Here is a 21,484-nt window from a genome sequence, read left to right on the forward strand (position 1 = left end):
AGATGTGTAGGTCTGTCCCATTATTTAAACAAAATCTAAATATTTTATTTCTTTTTTAGTGCTACTCATCCCAATGCAGGGTGTCAGAGCTCTTTACGTAACATACACAACATACAGTGATAATAACTCGTGTAAGTGTGTAAATCAATGTACAAGATGCGTTACATATGGCAGTGAGGGTTACAAGGTGTAGGAATCACATGACCTTCATAGCTCACTGTGCTGTATTAGAAGGATTACAATTTATGAACTGCAAGTAACAAAATGATTGCTTGTTAAAAGCAGTAACCCACTCACCTATCAACATAAAATAACAAATGCGAGACCTGTTGCAATGCTTGTTTAGAAAGTTATGGAGTGGAAGGAAACATGGACTTTGAATGGTAATGAAAAAAGCGTAATTTTATATGTAACTTACTCCCACACCTACACATTTGTATTATCCGGTCTGGCACTTGTGAATCAAGAAGTATTGTTACTTTCCATATTTTGGAAGTGTAAGTCTATTCAATGGAGATTTAAGACGTTTTATTGGAATTGGGCCCTATGGCCATATTTTATATCAATTATCCTGTTCAACGCACGTTCATCCAAGCAGGAAAAAACGACCAACAAAGGAGGGTTGTTCATTTATTTTAATTCCTCTACCACACAAGGATGATAGGCTGGGGGAACACAACAGTAGCCACGCCTGTGACCACAGGGTCAAACTCATGTCCCTGCACTGGGGCAGAAGTCCGGTCATCTGTCAGAGCCAATGGAACGTGCCTGTGGAGCAGAGGTTTTCACTCTGTGTGAGTTGGAGGGGTGTCCAAGGGGCGTGAGGCCGTGGCAAAGAGGAGGGTGCGGGCGGGTGGTAGGGTTAGCGGAGGTCTAATGGCAAATGGCTATAGTTGTACGAGCTTCAGGGGCTTGCTCAGCGCAGTCACACTGCGCCCCCCGCCAGCGCACTAACAGCCCACGAGGGACGGTGCAAAGGAAGGTCTCTACCTGTTGCCTAACCCTTCAAAACCATCTTTCGAAATATGTGAACTGTACCGGAAACGATATTAAATCAGCATACTATGTAAAAATCACAGCGTGCGTAAAAACTGATTTAGAAACGTCGTTTTCGCTCTAAAGTTCTCGTTAGAGAGAGGTGTTAAGTGACTGCGAAAGCCCTTCTGAAACAAGCAAAAGCTAAAGCGCGGCGCCTTGTGTGTAACCTGACATACAAGGAGCCCTGCGCGCCGCTGCACGCTCCCGCAAGACAAAGGCTGTGGGAGTGAACATTTGGCAAAAAGTTGGGACATGCGCCCGCCTTTAGCCATTTGCAGGCTACAAAAACAAAGTGATACAGGCAACAGCCAACAAAAGGCGTGGGGGGAGTCAGAGCCACATTACAAGAAGCCTCGCAGAGCAGCGCATGCATGCTGGCTCAGGCTCGACCTAAAAATCAGTCATCCGCAAGTTAGTTACATAATGTGCTTTGCAGGAGACACATTAACCTTCTATACCACTCGGAATCAAATCTGGAACTAGAATACCCAGATTACTCCATCAAAAGTATTAACCTCCAGAGTTATCTTATTATTATTATTCACTGAGATTTTCTGGGCACACCGATCTTTGCAGCAGATGCCTTAACCTCATAAATGATTTTAAAATGCAGACTTAGCAACCAACTAAGTTGAACAGATCTACTGCCATGTTTCTCGTTTTTGCCAATTTCTTTGTGGCCGATTGTTTTTTTTTTTTAAAAGACACGTTAGTTAAGTCCCAGATTTTGCATTGGGGTTGAGTCACATTTTTGGACAACCCGATACAAAATCTAATTTTCCTAATATCATAATGCGCTTAAATGTACTTATCTTAGACCTGCTCAACATATATGTGAGGTCCTAATATCGGATGCCTCTTCTTGTGAGGAAATTCCCTGTGAGGCCACATGCGGTATAATGTGCTGTGATGTCACACGCCATGATGTCAACATGCATACTGCCTAACTTGGTTGGGCTCCCCATGTCTTTTTTTTTATTTTTAGGACTTGTGCCCATGAGACGGAAGCAGAACGTTGGATTATGTGGTCTCTCTGGATCGTGGAGTGGGAGAAGCCTAGGTGCTGGCTATGCCAGAGGTCCTTGATAAAATGCATTCACACTATACGACAGACTGTATCCAGTAGATAAACTGTGTGCCCAAATAGGTTAGTTAAAAATTAGCACATAAATGATGCATATTTCAAGGATTCTGAACAAGTGTTATTGGTTCCATGTTTTGAAAGAGGCGCAGCCGAGTTCTCCGGTCCTGTATAGAGAAGCAAACTAGTCAGATGTATTTTGCTTTCATCAGGCTTTGGATCCATTTATAGAAAGAACAAATGTGCATCGACGTTCACGTGCAACTGAAGCGTAAATACATTTTTTAGAAATGTACATGATCGAGAAATGTAGCTCAAATACAAATGTATTTAGAATGTATAGTCACTGAAGAATATATGATGCATGCTTGTAACTGGTTGGAGGGTTTCCAGCAGGGTTCTTCTATGGATCAGAAATTTAAGTATGAAGTTTAAGAGTTAGGAGGCAATATGAACATCGTTTAAAAATATTGTATGTACCATTTTATGCTTGGGCTTCAGGACAAATTCTCCTAATCAAATTGAGCGAGGCTGCTGAAGGCTCTATGATGCCATCCCAGTCATTACCTATCAGCAATGCAACTGTACGTATGCGGCAAGGAGGGACCCAATTGTGCGGTGGGGAACAACAAGTAAAGCAAATTACGGCCCGTAAAAGCACATTTTATGGCAGTATTACTTCATTACGTTTGCCATTTTGTACACACGTTAACACTATCTGGGCAAATGGTTCGTCTCATTAGTATCAGTTTAACAACTAAACAGAACAATCAGCAGCTGAACGAAGCCCAGTTAACCTCCTCAACAGGTGTGACAGTGCTTTTAGTAGTAACTTTCAATCTGTCTGAGCTAGATACAAGTTTTTTGTGTTAAAGTCGGCAAAATATAAAGAATGTGATGGGATATGTGGAAAGTGCAGCAAATCCACAACTGAGTGTAAAAAGTGGTGGCTCCAGAATCACATAATTCTAGTGGCTTTGCCCATTCAGCACAATACTACTTGAATACACACAGGTCCTCTTTGGTGGAACAAATGGCACGGTGTTGACTGGCTTTGCAGGGTCTGAAAGATGTGTCCATGTATCGAGTCTCCTGCCTTGGGAAGGGAAGTGATAAGCTGAAGTCTACGACTAGGTACAGATGTCCTTGGAAAATTAAACCAGTCAGTTACATGCAAAATTAGCAATGCCTCACAATACATAAAGTAAGGATTTAGCACTGTAGTCAGTGGACAGATGGTAACTGGAAAGATGCACCTCACCTCTGTGCATAAGCACCCTACTACCGGCCATAAACCGAACTACCATGCTGACCACCTACAGAACAGATCACCGTACAACAGTAGAAGCAAATCTATTTGCCCTCACTAGCCACATTCAAAAATGGCACACCAACACGTATGGAAATGTACTTTGAATTTGACGCAATTAAAATCTACACACTTTTGGGAAGAGAAGATTGGGGTACCTGCAGGAGAATTACAAGAAAATGTTAAGAATGATGGTAAGAATATTAAACTCAACCCTGCCAATCTTCCATAGGAGACATGCCTCTAGCCAAACATCCCTCCGCCTCAAGTGAGAAACTCTAAAATTATCAGGTAAAAAAGCTAAAAGGAAGTAGTCACGAAACGTACAGCTCTGGTCACATCCCCGAAATCGATCTTCAGTCTTCCCATGGCCCTTATGATGGCGATGATTGACTGGATGGTATTACTGTACACCACCACCTTGTACTGCCGGCACTCCTCCTCCGAGTATCCATCATCGTGTATGATCCTGCAACGGAATGAACACCACTTAGATCACGGTGAAAGACGACAGAGAACATGAAGACTGCTGTGACTGTGTTTGGAGGCTTCATGTGGAATGAGAATCTACACATCTGTTACTTATATGATGTGAATACCGCAATACGTTGCTGCTTCTACAAGAGATGTAGCAGAAGTACGAACTAAGTTTGCCTGTGTGCTCTGTAATGTGAAAAAGAAAACTAAATAGGCACATGGGGATTGATGCACTTACTTCATCTGCTTCACTATGGTGCTTTTTCCAGATTCCCCCGCACCTGAAAACAAGGAAAAAGCAGGTAAGAGCAAGTTCAATGAAGAGTCCACGGCCTTGGACAGGATGGCAGTGCTGAACTCCCCATGAAGCACTCTAATAGTAATACTACTACTTGTAGAGCGTATGGCTAATTCTTACAAAGTGTCCCAGCGCTAGGATGCGGCCATGGAAAACATTGCTTACTGAGAGAGATCGCTGATACCTTTACTTCCCCCCTCCCACCGTGCCCCTCCCTGAACCCCAAAGTCGACAACTGACAGGCTGGCATAGTCAAAAGCTTTGGCTGCAAAAAGAAACAAAAGGTGCAGTAACTCCCAACTAAAAGGGTGTACAGATCAAAACTACAATCCGACCAAGCAAGTGACTGAACAATTCAAGCCTAACCAACTCCAAAACAGGTGAATTGCGATACGTTCATAATAGTATCCCACCCCCGGTAGGATCAGCCCATTCAATTTAAGCAATGATTGAAAGTTACCTCTCATTTTGGGGTGGGGAGGGGGGTTAAATTATACTCCTGACGTTGGTTATTGTTAAATATATGGATTTCTTTGCTATTGATTCACACATGGAACGAGCAGCAGTACTTCAATATCAACTGAGGGAAATGTCTTAGTGTAACGGGAATGTTCCCTACACATCAAGGAGAGCTCCTTTGGCAGAAATGTTAGCAACTGAACATGCGTTGGTAGAGTAATGTGTGGTTACAAATGACTGACAACTACTCGACACAAAGTGTGCCGTCCCTAAGAAGGCTCAGAGGGGGGTGCCGTTGATTAGCTGACCCCTTGGGATAAATTACAACAGTTTATTCCAATGGAAAATACAGAAATTGGTACTGTACTTTAAAGAGTTGTTTTATAGGTTATCAGTATCTCAACAAAGGGGTAAAAAGGAACGTGGAATTCCTATTTGATAAATCTACTAGATACGTTAGTGTAGAGAACTACTCGGAAAATATTTGGCCTTGTGAAGGCAAGGATGATGGATGGTGACAATTCGAAACCTCTATCCACTTCAACTGCAAGAGACTACGTAACCATTGCTCTAAGGCTCTTCCTCTCCAGAATGAGGAAAGGAGATATATGAAGGTCGCAGCAGGGTGAGTGGACTCAAGATGGCAGGTCTGTAGCCATTAGTCACTTTGATCTGGTCCACCACCTTGCTCCGGGTGCCTTCATCACAAGGTGAATCTCGCAGGGAATGGGGACAGCAGGGGCGTGGTCGCAGGGACCTGCCCTTTAAAGTGGATGGTGAGGCAGGGCTTGGTCTCTTTGCTCTTGCCCTCTTCAAGGTGCCTCCGCCTCCAGGCCACATGATCCTGTAGTTCCTCTTCAGAGACTGCTGTGCTGGGGCGTCTTCTTTTGTTCCCCGCCCACCCATCCTTTGTTTTATATTTTCTAGGATGTACACTGATGGAATCAGGTTTTAACTTGTTTTTTTGCAGGTAATAATTTTTAACATGAGTTTTCTGCCTTTTGTCGTATTGGGGCTTGGTGAATTCTTTATTGGCTGGGACACTTTTGATCACCTTGGCATCTCATTAGAAATATATGGAATATCAGTTTCACATGGACCTCAAAGGGGGGTTACAGAATTTCACAACCTTTTCCTTTTACTGGGGGGTGGGGGGGAAGTAAGTTCCTCACATAACTTTTACCAGTCTTCTATTACTCATAGGTGCTCTGTTGGTGTCCCCTTGGGGTGATGGAAAAATGCAGTCTTTGCCAAGGGACCAAGTTATGATCTATTCGCCCAGCCTATCTCTCTGGCGGGTGGTGGGGGTACCGCAGGTTGGTTGCTCTGCTGGGGGGGGCATGGTAGTCTAGCATAAGTTAATGGATACTGGGTTTGCATAAGAGCAGACTTCTTTAGCTCCAAGGTAGGGCCCGTGTGGGCCCTCAAGGATGAAGGGTGCTGGGGAGGCAGGTGGGAAGTCAAGCCATAAGGTTACACAAATGTTTTAATGTACAGAAAAGGTCTGGGTTGGAGGTAACCTGATGACTATTTGACTATGTATTTGGGGAAAGATGTTTGTACCATTTTGTAAATAACTGTGCCTATGTGACTTGTGTGAATTTGATGAGTTTGTTTTGTTACTAAATATGGCCTGAGATTATAATCTTTAACCAACGGCTACTATTCAATGTTGGTGTCATCTTTTTTTTGGGAGGGGGGGGGGGGGGGGATGCCTTGTGCCAGAGACAATCAAAGTGTCCCCTCCATATAGTGTTGTGCATATAGTGTTTAATTTGTAGAAAAAGAAAAAAAGAAGTGCCAGGGTTATCGTCAAGAGGCCACTGCCGCTTGCACCACACTTTGCACCTGCCAGAGCTGCCAACAACTACTAATCATCCCACTCATACAAGTGTGACAATTGGGATTATTTCAGGCCCGAAAGCTATAAGAATGGCTTGGGTGGCAGGTAATAGTATTTTTTTATGACCATTGAATAATTAACTGTTGTGGTAATTTCTAAATTAGCCAGAAAGTGCCACCTAGTGGTAGACCGTCACAAGCACCGGTGTTGACAATTAAGTGCTGGTGTCGAGCAGAAACCACCAGCTCAAATTAAGCAGGATGTCTTGATATGCTTGCTGTGATGTCACATAGTTGGTACCAGTACAATGACTGCTATCCCAAGCGTTGCATGCCCCTTGATGTGTACAGAGATTAAAGACAGCAGAGTAAGCATTGCTTTCCGCTGTCTTCCTGTCAATGGATATCTGCCATAGTTTACTTCTTTAATAAAAGCACACAAAGCCCGGACAATTTTTACATGCCTAATCCAATATAATAGTGAATAACCAAACCCATTTGAAATGCTCTACACTTTGCAGTTGCCCATCTCAGTGAACCTCTGACATACAAAAACTCAAAGCTTCCCTCTACAGACACAAAGCCAAATATATGGTCTGGATAGTAGGACAATAAATTGTTTGCATTAGCACACAAAACCTTAAACAAATCATAGTTCTTTATTCAATAGCTACACTCTGCCTTGCCAATCCCATAACCAAAATCTCACTCCTTACCAAGTTTAATTGTACTCTTCAATCCACACATACCCACTAGCATGCCCTGAAAATTTCACACCTAAACAATTAGGAGTGGGGTAAAAACAAGATCACAACACCACTACTCCAACACCCAAATGTATAACACAAACGCCCAAATCATTGGCTCCACCCAAGCAAATTAAGACCAAACAACCACATCATCAATAAGCGCTCATTACATGGAACAGAGTGAACCCATACTTCACTTCACAATTATCAATAACCTCTCTGCAGTCATGCATGGAGCATACATCTCAGATCTCATCACCACAAATAACCTTGACGCCCTTTTATTACAGAGATCCACTTCTCAACAACTACTGACCACTTCTTGTATATCTAGCCCCACTAGACTGTGGCATACAGCACACTGATCAGATAAACAGACGGTGGCACTGTGATCTTCCAGCCTCATCAAAGGCTTGCATGTCACAGAAACAGCAATTCGTATGGGGGCGATAGGTGGTGCACGAGCAAGATGGCCGCACTAGTGTGAGGCTCCTGCAGCTCGGTCCACTAATCCGATAATTTATCCTGCCCAAGAGGTCCTGGCAAGCCATCCACTGTACCGGATTAAAGGGCGTGATCTGGCACTGTGTTTGTGGAGCCTCCTTAACGTTGCCGCTTGCTGTCGAGGATCCTTCAAGAGTACACCGATAGTGCAGCTTGGCATGTCTGGATCCCCTGCGGGTGGAGCGTCTTATGAGAGCGCCGTGGCGCCCACGTGGAGGCTGGGCCGTGTACCTAATTTGACCAGGACTCGCAGTGCGGCAGAAAATAGGTGGTGAGTGCACATCGATCCAGACCCTGAAAGCACCCGACACCTCCCGCACAATCGAATACAGAGGACTGGTGATTTAGGAAAGCCTCCTGTCCCCTACTGCGCTTCCCACTCCACAACCGCGGCATACTGAGGGCTGCCAGTGCACGTTGTTTTTCAACGGTGCATGGTCATGGCCCCCTTTCTACTCACGGGGCTTGTTTGAAATATCCCTGGCTGCACACATCAGCATAATAAGGCTTCCACGCACGGACCCGCCATTACGGCACTTACCACAACCAGACGGTGCTGTGGCAGGTTTGCACCGCCATTGCTGACTAATCGCGCTATCATCCAGGAGGACGCCTGGAGCTCTGCAATGACTTTATATGCCTCACAGACATCCCGCGCTCCCGCTCACTCATCTGCATTGGGTCGATTACCTGCAATGACTGGGTTGTTTCAGCTATCCCCAAGCCTTCCCTCTGAAGGGAATAATTATGTATCTGAACGTGCCACTTGAGGAAATTACAGTTTAATATAACCTTCTTGCTGCTCTTGCGCTCCATTCTGTGTGTCATTTTACGGCCCAGCTAACCTCATCAGGAAAACCCATGTATGCCTTCCTTGTACGCTGGAAGTGCGAGAACACAGTCGCTGCAGCATGACCGCAACCCCCTGTCCCAGCCTTTTTCAGCGTAGTGTGTTGAGCGTGGAGTGAACGGAGTTGCCTTGGCTTTGTATCTGAAAGATTGTGTGCCCGATAGTACGCCCCACACCGGAGCAAGGTAGCAGCGGCCTCGCCTACACTTGGGGGGTCTGCTTTTGGGAGCAGTCAAACACCGCCGACAATATCAGGGCCACTGTCTCCAGCAGCCTGCCTGCAAGCCCGCTGGGGTGGCACTCACATTCCATACTGAGTGCACGGAGGTAGCAGACTAACGACTTCACTATAGTTGCCCATTAAGTGGACTACGGCCCACGGAATGGGGGAAGGCAGACGCAAAACAAACTCGGCTAACATTTGAGTCCAAAAACGGATCCCACACACAACAAGAAAACCCTGAGGAGGTTAGTGGGGTCGGCGCAGTTACAGGATGAAGACATGAAAGCACTCCTCCTTGCAGTGAGGCAAAGGCTCGCCTCCATCAAAGGGAAAATGGAGGCCATGAACACTTGTATGGATGCCATTGTCCATAAATTGGATAACCATGTCGAGCGCATCAAAGAGATTGAGCCACGCATCTCCGACACGGAGGATAACACGTCACAAATGCAAAAACAAATGGCCCGGATGGACAAACTCCTTAAAATCATTGCTGACAAAAATGAAGACCTTGAAGAGCGCAGCAGACGAAACAATATCCGCGTTCCTGGCATACCGGAGAGCACCAATACCGGCTGGATGGAGGAGTTCATAGAAAGATTGCTACGTGAAACAATTGGCACTGAAGTACTGTCCTCTCAATTCATAGTGGAAAGGGCGCACCGCTCCCTAGGCCCCAAACCGCTGCCAGGAAGCACACAGCGTCCCATCATTGCGGACTACTCAATTATCGCAACTGCGATGTGACGCTCAAAACAGCGCATGAGAAGACACCTCACGTTTGAGGGAACTGCATTCACCCTCTATCCGGACTTTACGGCCACTGTCAAGGAAGAAAAACGGAAATTCATTCCGGCTAAGAACAAACTTCGCCAGGCACAGATTGATTACGTTCTACTGTACCCGGCCCGATGGCGAGTGACGCATCAGGGCAAGCAATATTTTCATTAATAGGCAGCAAGTAGACGACTTCTTGAAGCGCATCAAACGGCCTCATCATTCCTGCTCTACACAGGAACTGTCGCCGATATCGTCTTCCCCGGCCGTAGACTAGCACAAACTTCACTTCTTGTGTGAATTGTCTCGTGGGACTGGTGCGGCATTGCGCCTTCTGCTCCCCTCTTGACCGCCCACTCCATCTCCTGCTTTATGCTGGGACAATAGAACATCGACACGCAGACCCAGCAGGTAGCAGGGACTAAAGCATCAAGACCAGATAAGTGCCCTCCTGGGGATATATGACACTTAGCACCGGGCACCCCTTCCCCGATGAGTTTGTTTTTTCCAATAACCCACAACTCAGAAGGGGGAGCGTAGCCGTGCATATACCTAGAAGTCCTCCCCAAGGGCGATCCCCCATGCTGCAGATTAAAATGCAGATTGTTTCTGTTCTTTTTGGGTTATGTGGGTGGGGGAGGGATTGTTTATTCTGGCATGATTGGGATGCTACAGTGTGTGGGGTGGGAAGGGATTTGTTAATGGGACATGACACAAAAAATGAGACATGGAAGGCATCTTTATTGCATATACTTTACCAACATTGCAGATATAGATCACACACTACTTCATCTATTGGCATACAATGTTTCTTAAATGACCAGTTCGGATACTAGTCAGAACTTACACTTTCTTACGTGGAATGTCACAGGATTAGGCAACCCACGCAAGCGTAGACAGGTACTGGCATACCAGGACTGTCATCACGTCCAGGTTGCACTGCTTCAAGAGACTCACTTGAACCCCCATCATAATATCTCATTTGCCTGTAAATAGACAGATCACAGAATATTCTCCTCCTACTCTAGAGGGACAGCCATACTTATATATATAAAAAAACAAACGCACTCCATTTACTCCTTCTGGCTTGTTGCAGGATCAACAAGGGCGCTACTGCATGGTTTGGGGTAGGTTAGGTGCAGTGTCCGTCACTCTGGTCTGCTGCTATGGACCCAAAGTGGATGACTGACTTTTTTGCCACACTTTGGGGGAAAATCCTGGAAATAGGCTCCAGTCACCTAATCTGGGGAGGAGATTTTAACACTACTTTTAATCCAGGACTGGATAGATCCAACCCGGCACCGTATCACTATACAAGATCACATAAAATGCTTCAGGACATTGTAGCTGACAATGGGCTGCTTGATGTAAGGTGGTATGTTCACCCACACAAAATTGAAGTAACAAATTACACAACTCTCCATGCATCATGAGCTCGACTGGATTACTATATAGTTTCTCGCGGCCAAGGCCCGTCGATAGCTTCGGTTACGCATTTGGCGAGAACGCGCTCCAATCACTCTCCTGTCATGTTTTCGCTGACCCCCCCAGGGTACATCTCATCTCCCAGAAACTGGAGACTATCTCCTCTCACGCTACTTGACGCCGCATTTTGCGGCGAATTAGGGCAAGAAATTACAGACTTCTTTCAGAGAAATTAAGGATCCGTTGACAGTGTTGAGACAGTTTGGGAGGCCTTCAAGGTCACAATCCGAGGTTTTTGCATCTCTAAGAGCTCAGGAGTCCAACCTGACATCCAGAGCACCTTGAAGAAACCGGAGGGAGAACTTACGGGGCTGAAGACTACTCTCTATGGGTGCAGAGGGTGTGTCCCAACGGGATTTCCGACAAAAACTCTAAGAATATATTGTATGATGTGGCCTTGGGGTGGCTGGGAAATTCACAGAGGGAGTTCCTCGATGCTCGCTTTGAATTGGATGAAATACGCATGGCTATTATGCAGATGAAATCTGGCAAAGCCCCGGGCTAGATGGGCTACCTATAGATTTTTATAAAGCATATATTGATCAATTAGCCCCCATCCTGAAAATTGTTTACGACTATGCTCAAGCGAATGGTATCCTCCCACCTTCAACGAGAGAGGCGCTCATTACCTCCTTACTGAAGCCGGGTAACCCTGCAAGCCAACGCGACTCTTACAGGCCGCTGTCCCTCATCAACAATGATGCTAAGATACTGGCCAATAGACTAAATTTGCTGATGGAAAAGCTTGTCCTCCCCGAACCAAGCTGGGCTTATTCCAGGGCGTGGGACCACACAGAGCCTCTGCACTTTGTTCTCCATCTTACAGAACGTAGATCCCAACTTGGCTCTTGTGGCAGTCTTCGTAGACGCCACAAAAGCGTTTGCTTGGTCGAATGGGACTATTTACTGGGAATATATTACAACGCATGGGACTGTCTCCTTTATTCCTATCATGGATATGTTTGCTATACCACTCTCCATCTGCTAAAGTCTTAATTAAGGGGCAGATGTCTCCGGCCTTCTCAATCACTAACTAGGGGTACTAGGTAGCCATGCCCACTCTCCCCCCCTGCTTTTTGCGCTAGCAGTTGAAACGCTGGGGGCCAGACTGCGACAGCATCACCAGGATAAAGCATTGCGCTGCCCCATGCGCCAGGTACTCATCTCCCTATATGCAGATGACATCACCCTGTACATCAGAGACCTGCAACAAAATCTAAATCCCATCTTGAGGGAATTCATAATTTTCGGGAGACTCTCGGGAATCCACATTAACTGTGGGAAGTCCCAAATATTTCCCCTCACCTCTGCGGCCACGCAGTCCCAATGGATTATCCATTAGAATGGTGTAACACAGAAGTGAAATATTTGGGCATTCCCATCACCAGGGATAGGGAGGAACTAATGCACCTTAATTATGGCAGGGCGCAAGACCACATCGCGAGTTGCGTCACACGCTGTATTTCTTTGCCGCTTTCTATGGCAGGGCGTACCTCACTTATCAAAATGGTGGTACTCCCGCAGTTGCGATATTTATTCATGAACATTCCGTACCATCCAGATAGACATTTTTTCACTACTTTATGCTCAGAAATGAGCCGATTAACGTGGGGGGGGGGGGCAAACAGCCACGACTACAATGGAACGTGATTACCAGACCTTACATACAGGGCGGGTTTGAGGTCCCAAACCTCGAACTGTATTACATATGCGCCCAGTCTCACTATACTTACTATTGGTTTCATCCGCCCAGATACATGCCACAAGTAGCAGTAGAGCAGTGGCTCATAGATCCCCTTCCCCTGGCAGGTGCAATATACAGTATCCCTCAGGACAAAGACACTACGACAGTCACATGTACAGTGACTGCTTGGAAGTGTATTATGAAGCTACTACAGGCCCTAATTCTTTACTCTCCACTACTTTCACTGCTCTATCACCCCCGTATGCAACTACTTCTGGAGACTGGGTTTAGGAAAGTCATGGAGAAGAATAACATTACATGCTGAGGAGACCTATATCACAATGGGAATTTTCGCACATTAGAGCAAATATTTCAAAACGCACCGCCCTCGCTGCTAGACGTGTTTCTATATGTGAGGCTCAGGCAAGGCGTTCGGGACAATACCCCGGCATACCCACTGAACCCCTGACATTTCCTCCACTACACATGATGCTCTTGGCCACCTCGACGGCACACGCTGTTTCGACGCTATACCATGCGACACATGCACAGCGGGTGTTGGATCAATGCCCAGCTCGCACACATTTTGACACAGAGCTAGGCTGTGAGTTGTCAGACAATGGATGTATAGCTGCCTGCAGACGGAACAGGTGTCAGTAAGTAGCAGACTGCGTATTACGCATTTTAAATTTCTGCATCGCTTATATTACACGCCAGTCAAAATGTGTAAATACAACCTGCAAGACTCTGATAGTTGTGATAGATATGGCATGGCAGGTGCCGATTTTCTCCATTTAGCGGAGCTGTCCAGGGGTACATGAATATTGGTGTCAGGTCTTTGAAGCTCTGGAACAGATGACGACATTGGCCCTGGTACAGTCTCCGCTATTAGCGCTGTTGGGGTATACTGAGTTTATAGACGAGCCATATCGTAGATATATTGCTCTAGCACTATTGATGGCCAAACGCCAAATTGCATGTAGATGGGGATGTGGGATGGCTCCTAAATTCAAGGACTGGATCACTGATTTGATAATCTATCAAGAGTAAATGAATAACTATGCTGAATTGATCCCCATGACATCACGCCCCAAAGATATATGGGATCCTTTGAAAGGCTACCTACTATCTCATCCAGTTGATACGACTGTCGACAACAGAGAAACTGAGCAATAACGGACATGCCATTTAAGGGCACAATCATTATGCATGCCGTGCACGTTCTATACTGCCGCCCATGCTACATTACGCTGAGTTAACTGTTGAGTCATAAATAGATTTTGTTCCAATAACCTGTTGTGTGCTCAGATCCACGCTGTGTGTATCAATTTTTAACGTGGATACCTATCGACGGCGCAGATGTGATACACGTTCCACTCTATTATCGTTCTTCGGTTCTATGTTCAAGAATGTATGCTACAAGAGTACTGTTTATACTGCAATGTACATGACACCCCTGTAACAGATGCTTGTAATTACAGATAGTGCATAAATGCATCTGTAATACATTTTTTTTTTAAAGGAAGAAAAAGCAATTAGTCTGCTCTCCTTCCCCCCTCCCACTGTTAGCAACACAGACTGTTAGCTTTGTATTGGAGTATATAAAGTACCATAAATCTGGTGAGGAACAAGAAGTCAGACTAGTTTTCTTTCCTGCAAACCCTGGATTCTGGGCTGGTAATGTTACTGATCTTTGAAGTTGGATATCAGGGAGGATGGGGAACAATCATTGACCAATTTCAATATGAAGCAAGCATATTTTAAAGTGGATGTGCCCAAATAGTGGGAGTCAGTGGATCTCTCTTAATTTGTCGAATTTTCAAAGACCCAAAGAACTTTGAAGAGATATGCTGCAGTATGGAGGATGTTCTTGAGAGGGGTCAGATCAGTGCATGGAATGAAGGCAAGTGAGAGCTGCCTCCAGTAAGGTGAGGTAGTGGTCGTACCCCAGTCTGCCTGTGCTGTTTGTTCTCACTGTATTCTAGTTGGGCAGGAGCCATGTACTATGCAAAGCATTTTTCACTGTTTTCTAGCTGGACAGGTGTCATGTACTTTGCTATGCACTTTTCAATAACTTCTAGTTGAGCAGGTACTATCTACTCTTCTTTGCACGTTATTTAGCCATGCTATGTACTTTTGTTTGAGTGCACTGCTTCAAGATCTGTTAACTGCTAATCCACACAGGCGGTGTGATTAGTTGAAAGGCTCCGTTTCCCGCTCACCTCAAAGTTGCCTGATGCTTTTCTGTTTTTGTGTTCAACTGCAATGCATCTAATTTAAAGGCCGCCAATCCATGCCTCAGTTTCCTGCCAGAGACAGCCTTCAAATTGACAGGAAACACGCCATCTTCAGGGAGGCTCCAGTGCTTAATGTGCTTGTTTACTCAACCTTCAATTTACCCAGTTTCCCACCAAGACAGCCTTCTATTTGACAGGAAGCACTTTGTAATCTTCTAGAAGGCTCCAGATAAACACTTGTATGACAGGCAATAAATAAAGCTTTCAAACACAGCCCCTTGCTTAGTTTCATTGCTTCGTCGTGAAAGAGCTGTGTTCTCATGGTAGCCCTTTCCTTGGGTTCCGAGCCCGTCACCAGAGAGGAGAATAACCTGGACATCTTTGCCTGGACACCAAGGGCCAGCAACTCCTCTTGAAACTCTGACCCTATGAGACAGCTTCCAACAGTCTTGAATCTGGTCAATAAGCCTGCACGGTCATGCCCTCTTCACCTCAGTCCTTGGGGTCCCGCTGCTGCATCATCATAAATAATCTGGACGTCTTTGTCTGACAGGTGAGGTCCAGCAATGCCTCTTCCAACTCAGTACCTTCGAGACAGCTTCCAACAATCTTGAATCCTTGCATCTGGTCGATCAGCCACATCACCTTGACTAACCATGTTTTAACCGCCTGACTCTGCGGCTATTTGGCCCATTACACGGACATCAGGTCAGTGCACTAACGGGAAACTTCTAATTTTCATATCCCCTTTTTCTCCAAGGACACCGTAGCGATTTGAGTTTGAATAAGAAAGTTTTGGCTAAAGGAAAATGACTAGTTGTGTGTAGTTGCACAACGTTGAGGGCAGATAAAGATTTCAGAATCAATTAAGCAGAAGCTAAATAATCACTCAAGATTTAGCACAGGGGTCTGTGCTCAAGGGTTCTTCACATAGACTCGAATTCCTTATACTAATTCTTGCTTGGTATGTTTCACTAAGGAATCACACCTCCCTCTGATTGTAAAGCATTCATGTTTGGTGGTCTGAGACGATTGAGTGCTTGTTGCAGACAACCTATTATGATTGAAAGAGTGCATCTTTTCTTATTACAGGAGCTCAAAGGTCCCCTCTCCCTTTATCCCTTCTTCCCCTCTCCCCCCTCCCCTTCTCCCCATCCCTCCCAGGGTTAGTCACCTGCAGAAGTCCTGCGAATTCAGGTAAGCGGCCGAAAAGTCCCCTTTTGGAAGGCTAGCCTTTGGTCTCCTCAGCTATCATAGTTGATACCAGGTAGTCTTGATTTTGTAAGTGATGTGATTTTATTTTTGGAGTGACTTCATTTTATTCTGGGGCAGATACATCGACGACTGTCTTATGGTTTGGACAGGGGACACTGGCAAACTGGTTGAATTTGTTGAACATCTCAACAATAACACCTGGAACATCAGATTCACATACGAATATAGTAGAGAGAAAATAACATTCCTTGACACAGAACTATATGTGAAGGACAGTCCGATTCACAGTAGGCTATACCGTAAGAGTATAGCCAGTAACGCAATTCTACACGCATCAAGCACACACCCCCTCTCACCAGATTAACGCTATCCCTTACGGAGAATTTGTGAGAGCAAGACGTAACTGCAGTTCAGAATCTGATTTCAAAGCTTGCACAAAAGCAACGACTCATCGCTTCAAACAAAGGGGTTATGACACACGTACCCTAGAAAAAGCTAAAACAAGGATTGAGATGACAGAGAGAGAGGCAACTCTGAGGGGCACTGCTAACAAAAAGAAGAGTGATAACAAAATCAGATTTGTTACAAATTACAATAATCTCTCGAGTGTTTTGACCAAAAGTCTTAATAGACATTGGCATATTCTGAGGGAAGATGCAACACTGACAGGATCTATCAACAACAGACCAGAAATGAAATAACGTACAGGAGAGGAATGTGTCTCGGGAACCTCTTGAGCCCCAGTTATCCCACACCAAAAACCAATACGAATTGGTTGACTACACACACGGTGGGATTCTATGGGTGTGGACGTTGCTCAGCATGCAAATGGGCAAACAGTAAGAAGGTAGACTTCACAGGCCCTGGCAACAAACGCTACAAGATTACCACGAACATAAACTGCAGTACAAATTTTGTAGTATAAATAATTGAATGCACCATACGACCATTACGTGAGAGAATTGGGGAACACATGAGGGCGGTCAAACAGGGCGACCTCAGATACCCTATTGCAATGCATATTACAGAATGCCATGCACAAGGACATCATAAAGACTTCTCCTTTTACGGGATACAACAGACCCTGAGAAACCTAAGGGGAGGTAATAGAGAATTGATGTTACGCAGGAATGAGGCATCCTGGATTCTTAAATTACGGACGGCAGATGTTGGGATGAATGTTGATAATGAGATGCACTATTTTCTAGGATAATAAGAACTACAGATAGAGTGCACTTTTACGAAAACATATTGAACAACCTTTTGAATTATGATGTGATCTGATGCATAAAAGTATAAATGGTACACAAAGCCGCTTAAGAAAAGATTATACTTCTCATTGTATGATAACATGAGTCACAAACAGTAATGTCACTTATACACAATAGCCACTGATGACAACCTGTAAGATATATAGCAGGTGCACACACATAATAAGGACGCAGAGAGAGGTTTTGATCCATTCGTATTAACTTTAGAGCACCTTTGGCAGTGTAAAGCCAGGTGCGAGACTATTCGTACTAAACAAACGCTGGGACCCCGTGGGCTTGTGCGAGATAAGAATGGTTTCACAGAATATGAGGAACACAGACTTGATATAATTTTCAGATCCTGACCACAGGAATTAGGCTTATTGGATATGGTGTTATGATGTGTAGTAGTGATTATAGATACAGTTACAAAATTGTGGAGAGCGAAATCCGGATTTGTAGTGCTCGCGCAGAACAGCCTTCAACCCAGGACCAATTCGTACACAAACAGGGTGCCCACCCGATCCAAGATGGCCGCCACTATAACACTAGCTTTATGCATAGGGAATACTGTCCCGCTAACTTACAGAAGTTTGGCCTCACTAATAAAACATGATGCCACATACAACCCGTTTTTATGACGTAAAGGGGCATTTTCATTATTAGTATTATTTTTGAGCACTGAAACTCACGCTTTTAAAAAAATCCCGCGCATCGTCTCTTATAAATATCCCAAATAGACTGGAGATAAACTTTATGATTACCATCGAAGCTCACACCGGGAGGGGGGTGGGTTCATGCACTGAACACTGATATTTAATAACATATTTGCCCACTTAATGGGGATTGCTGCATGACCACGTACGTGATCACGCGCTGGGGACGCGATCACGTGACCCTTCAGGGTAACACAGCGGGACGTTTAGAGGCATGCCGGTAGTCGCATTGTGGAGTCCGGCGTGAGGAGAAGAGTTTGCGTATCAGCGGCTCGTTTTTTCCGCTCTCCAGGTAATGACGACTTAGTGCTTGTCCTATATTGCCGCGGTAGAGCGTGTTTTTCTATTTTTTTAGATATTAATGGTTGGCATATTCTTGAACAACAACGCCGCTCTGTATTAAAGCCAGGCCGGTTTTTGTCTGCTTATCCCTTCAATAGAATTGGAAACTTAGATTGCGGAGTAACGGAATATTTTCTGGAAACCGGCCCAGCAGTCCTTATCAGGATTTCCCCTCACGCCACAGGATTAGTGTGGCTTGGAATTATCGCCTCACTTTAAGTATGTATAAATATGGGAATGTAGTAGGCTGATGATTACTGCGCAGCAGTTAGCTTTTAACTTTGGAAAAATGCAGAGATTAGTCCAGAGTGTAATATACACACTTGTTTTTCCTTTCTTTGCTCTCTTCACAGACCTCAATACAGTGAATCTGTTCAGGTCAGTGGGTCTCGTATTTGTGATATTGGTCGAACTGAGAATAACGTTGAGGTCTCAGTTTGCAAACTAAGGTGGTGTTTCAGGTTTTGTCACTGGGTGACGTATTTTGGCTTTACTTAGAAAGACTGGTGCTACGATTCATATATAATATAACTCTCATCACATAGCCAATCATTGTCACGTGCACTTTTAAACTTCAAAGCACAAAGAAACGTATGTGTTCAACCGTTTCCATAACGTGTGATTTCACGCATTTTAATTTGACTGTCACTACTTGCACTATATGCATGAACAAACACTAGACTTTGAGGTGCTAATATATGATTAGCACCGCGTCACCTTGAATTCAACTGGGAGCACATTTGTTTTGGAATTAACAAATGCTTGCGAGTAAAACATCAGATTTTTCTCTACCGAGCCGTGAACAAGTCGCATGCACAACTATACTGAGTCGACGAAACTAGTGTTGGCTTGGGAACTGCTTACTCACTGAAAACTTGAAGACCAATTCAAAAGAAAGAAAGAAAAAAGGAGAAAAAAACGAATTGATTTATTGTATTTTATGTGTGATTAACATCTGAAACTATCAGTTAAATTTTACGTGTGCTTGGGTATACACTTTATGATATCCTCAGCTATCATAGTTGATACCAGGTAGTATTGATTTTGTAAGTGATGTGATTTTAAATGGAATAGAACCACTAGAAACCTCAGGTAAAGGCCTGAGGATGGAGCCAGTGGCAGTAGGGCACTAGAAGACGGCCAGCCTCCAAACTAACATGTATAACACAGTGAAGACCGCTTCTAGAGTATGACCGAGTATATGTGAAGTGAAAAGTGCTAAGGTGGGCACATTACAAAAAGTGACGGACTGGCATCACACACCACCTGGTGTCATGCTTCATCATCTGCCAGTCCTCGCCCTCCAAAAACGGAATTTGGTGGAGGGCGGGCATACACCTAAAGATAGGGACGCACTTCTAAACTAAGTGGGGGCCCGGAGGGTAATGCGAGTTTAAAAAGCCATAATAGTGCACCTGACAACTTTTTATTCTAATGTGGTGACTAGATGGAAATAAAAACGTAAGTGCGGTGAATAGGGACCTTAATTATCCCATCGCCACTGTGTTAGAGGTCGACATGTTTCTGCCAGTTGTCCAAAAAGGTACGTGGCATTCATCAGGACCAAATAGAAAAAGGGAGGGCTCCTAGTCTAATCAAAGACTATCCACTGGGTGTGATGACCTATGGTCACTCAACACTAAGAGGGTGCATTAACCCTGCTCTTTCAACCTACTTGCCCCATGGGAGTTGGAATGAGGAGAGCCCCTGTAGTCAAACTTTCGTCAAGGTGCGCTCTCCACGGAATCACCTGTAGATTATACGTCCATCCTCCCCGGCGATCATATCACATATACTCGGACATACTCTAGAAGCGGTCTTCACTGTGTTATATATTTTGAATGGAATGTCACTTTTTTTTTTTTTTTTTTTTTAACAAAAACTTTAAAAAATCAGCCCCTGCTGGCAAGTCATGGGTTGGAGTGCAGGAAGTTAATTTTGCCTAGGCATCCCTATTCTTCGTGTTATTTGCAGGCAATAGCGATCAACACAAAGGGAGCCTTGATATTTACCTTGAGCTAGGCTGTGAACATACATGCTTGAATGATAACAAGACAGGTCTTTATCTAGGTGATGTTATGATTTAAAGTCATCCTTGGGTAGGGTGACCAGATTTTTATAACAAAAAACCGGGACAGTCCTATTGATATAGAAATAGAACTATGTTTCAGGCGGCCAGATGATTCTCAGTGTGATATACATACAACTACTTTCCGCCATCCCTTGTGTGAAGAGAGGGCCGGAGGAACGCACCAAATTGTGAATATTGTGCACACTCACCCCACCCCATCTCAAAATCTGAGACATGCTTTTTTTTCCCCAGAAAAAAAAAAAAAAAGTCAGGATGCCAGAACAGCACTTGACAGACCTTATAAAAACTGTCATCATCCCAATGAAGGGGGAAAGAACGCCATCCCCTACTCCACCATCATTATCTCTCTCTGGTGGTGTATCTTGTTCAGAGTCAGAACTAAAAGATAATCGGGACTCTGGGGGCAGGGAGGACGCATTGGTGCAGAATTAGGCTGTATAACAATTTGTCGTGCTTCAGTGTTTACCTAGTGTGACATTGGTCAAGACTATGCTAAAGTTGGTTCAGAGTCAGACATTGGGAACAGATCCTCTTCTGGCGCAAGCAGCACCATTGTCAAAGTGGCGGTCTGGCACAGGTTCAGGCGTGTGTACCAGAGTTGGTTCTGGACCCGGAACGAATTCAATAGGGTCAATCCGAGCCAGTAGTACACAACTGGCAGCACCTGGGAATTCTTTAGGCACTTAAGCATGCCCATGGGATCCGAAAAAGCAAGAATATCTGCAGCATGGTTTCTATGAAGGCTTCGATTTGCTGCAGCATTGCCAATGGCCTTGGATACTCGTGTACTGGAAGCAGCTGGGGGATCAGCTCTGCTCTCAGGGAGCCCATGGCAGACAGATTAACAAAGTGATGC

At 44.8% G+C, this 21,484-nt stretch overlaps 1 protein-coding gene across 2 annotated transcripts in view; it reads right to left on the reverse strand.

Annotated features, from left to right (window-relative positions):
• The window catches only part of LOC146871768 (guanine nucleotide-binding protein G(i) subunit alpha-3-like), a 636,405-nt gene that overhangs the window by 305,963 nt on the left and 308,958 nt on the right, over positions 1-21,484 (reverse strand). For both annotated transcript variants that reach the window (XM_085651295.1, XM_085651291.1), the window contains exons 2-3: positions 4,144-4,186; positions 3,756-3,897 (exon numbers count right to left, since the gene is read on the reverse strand). In XM_085651295.1, the coding sequence (XP_085507421.1) occupies positions 3,756-3,897; positions 4,144-4,186 (185 nt within the window). The remainder of the gene's footprint in view (positions 1-3,755; positions 3,898-4,143; positions 4,187-21,484) is intronic.

This window comes from Triturus cristatus, chromosome 1_1 (genome assembly GCF_964204655.1).
Source record: "Triturus cristatus chromosome 1_1, aTriCri1.1, whole genome shotgun sequence".
Taxonomy (NCBI): Eukaryota; Metazoa; Chordata; class Amphibia; order Caudata; family Salamandridae; genus Triturus; species Triturus cristatus.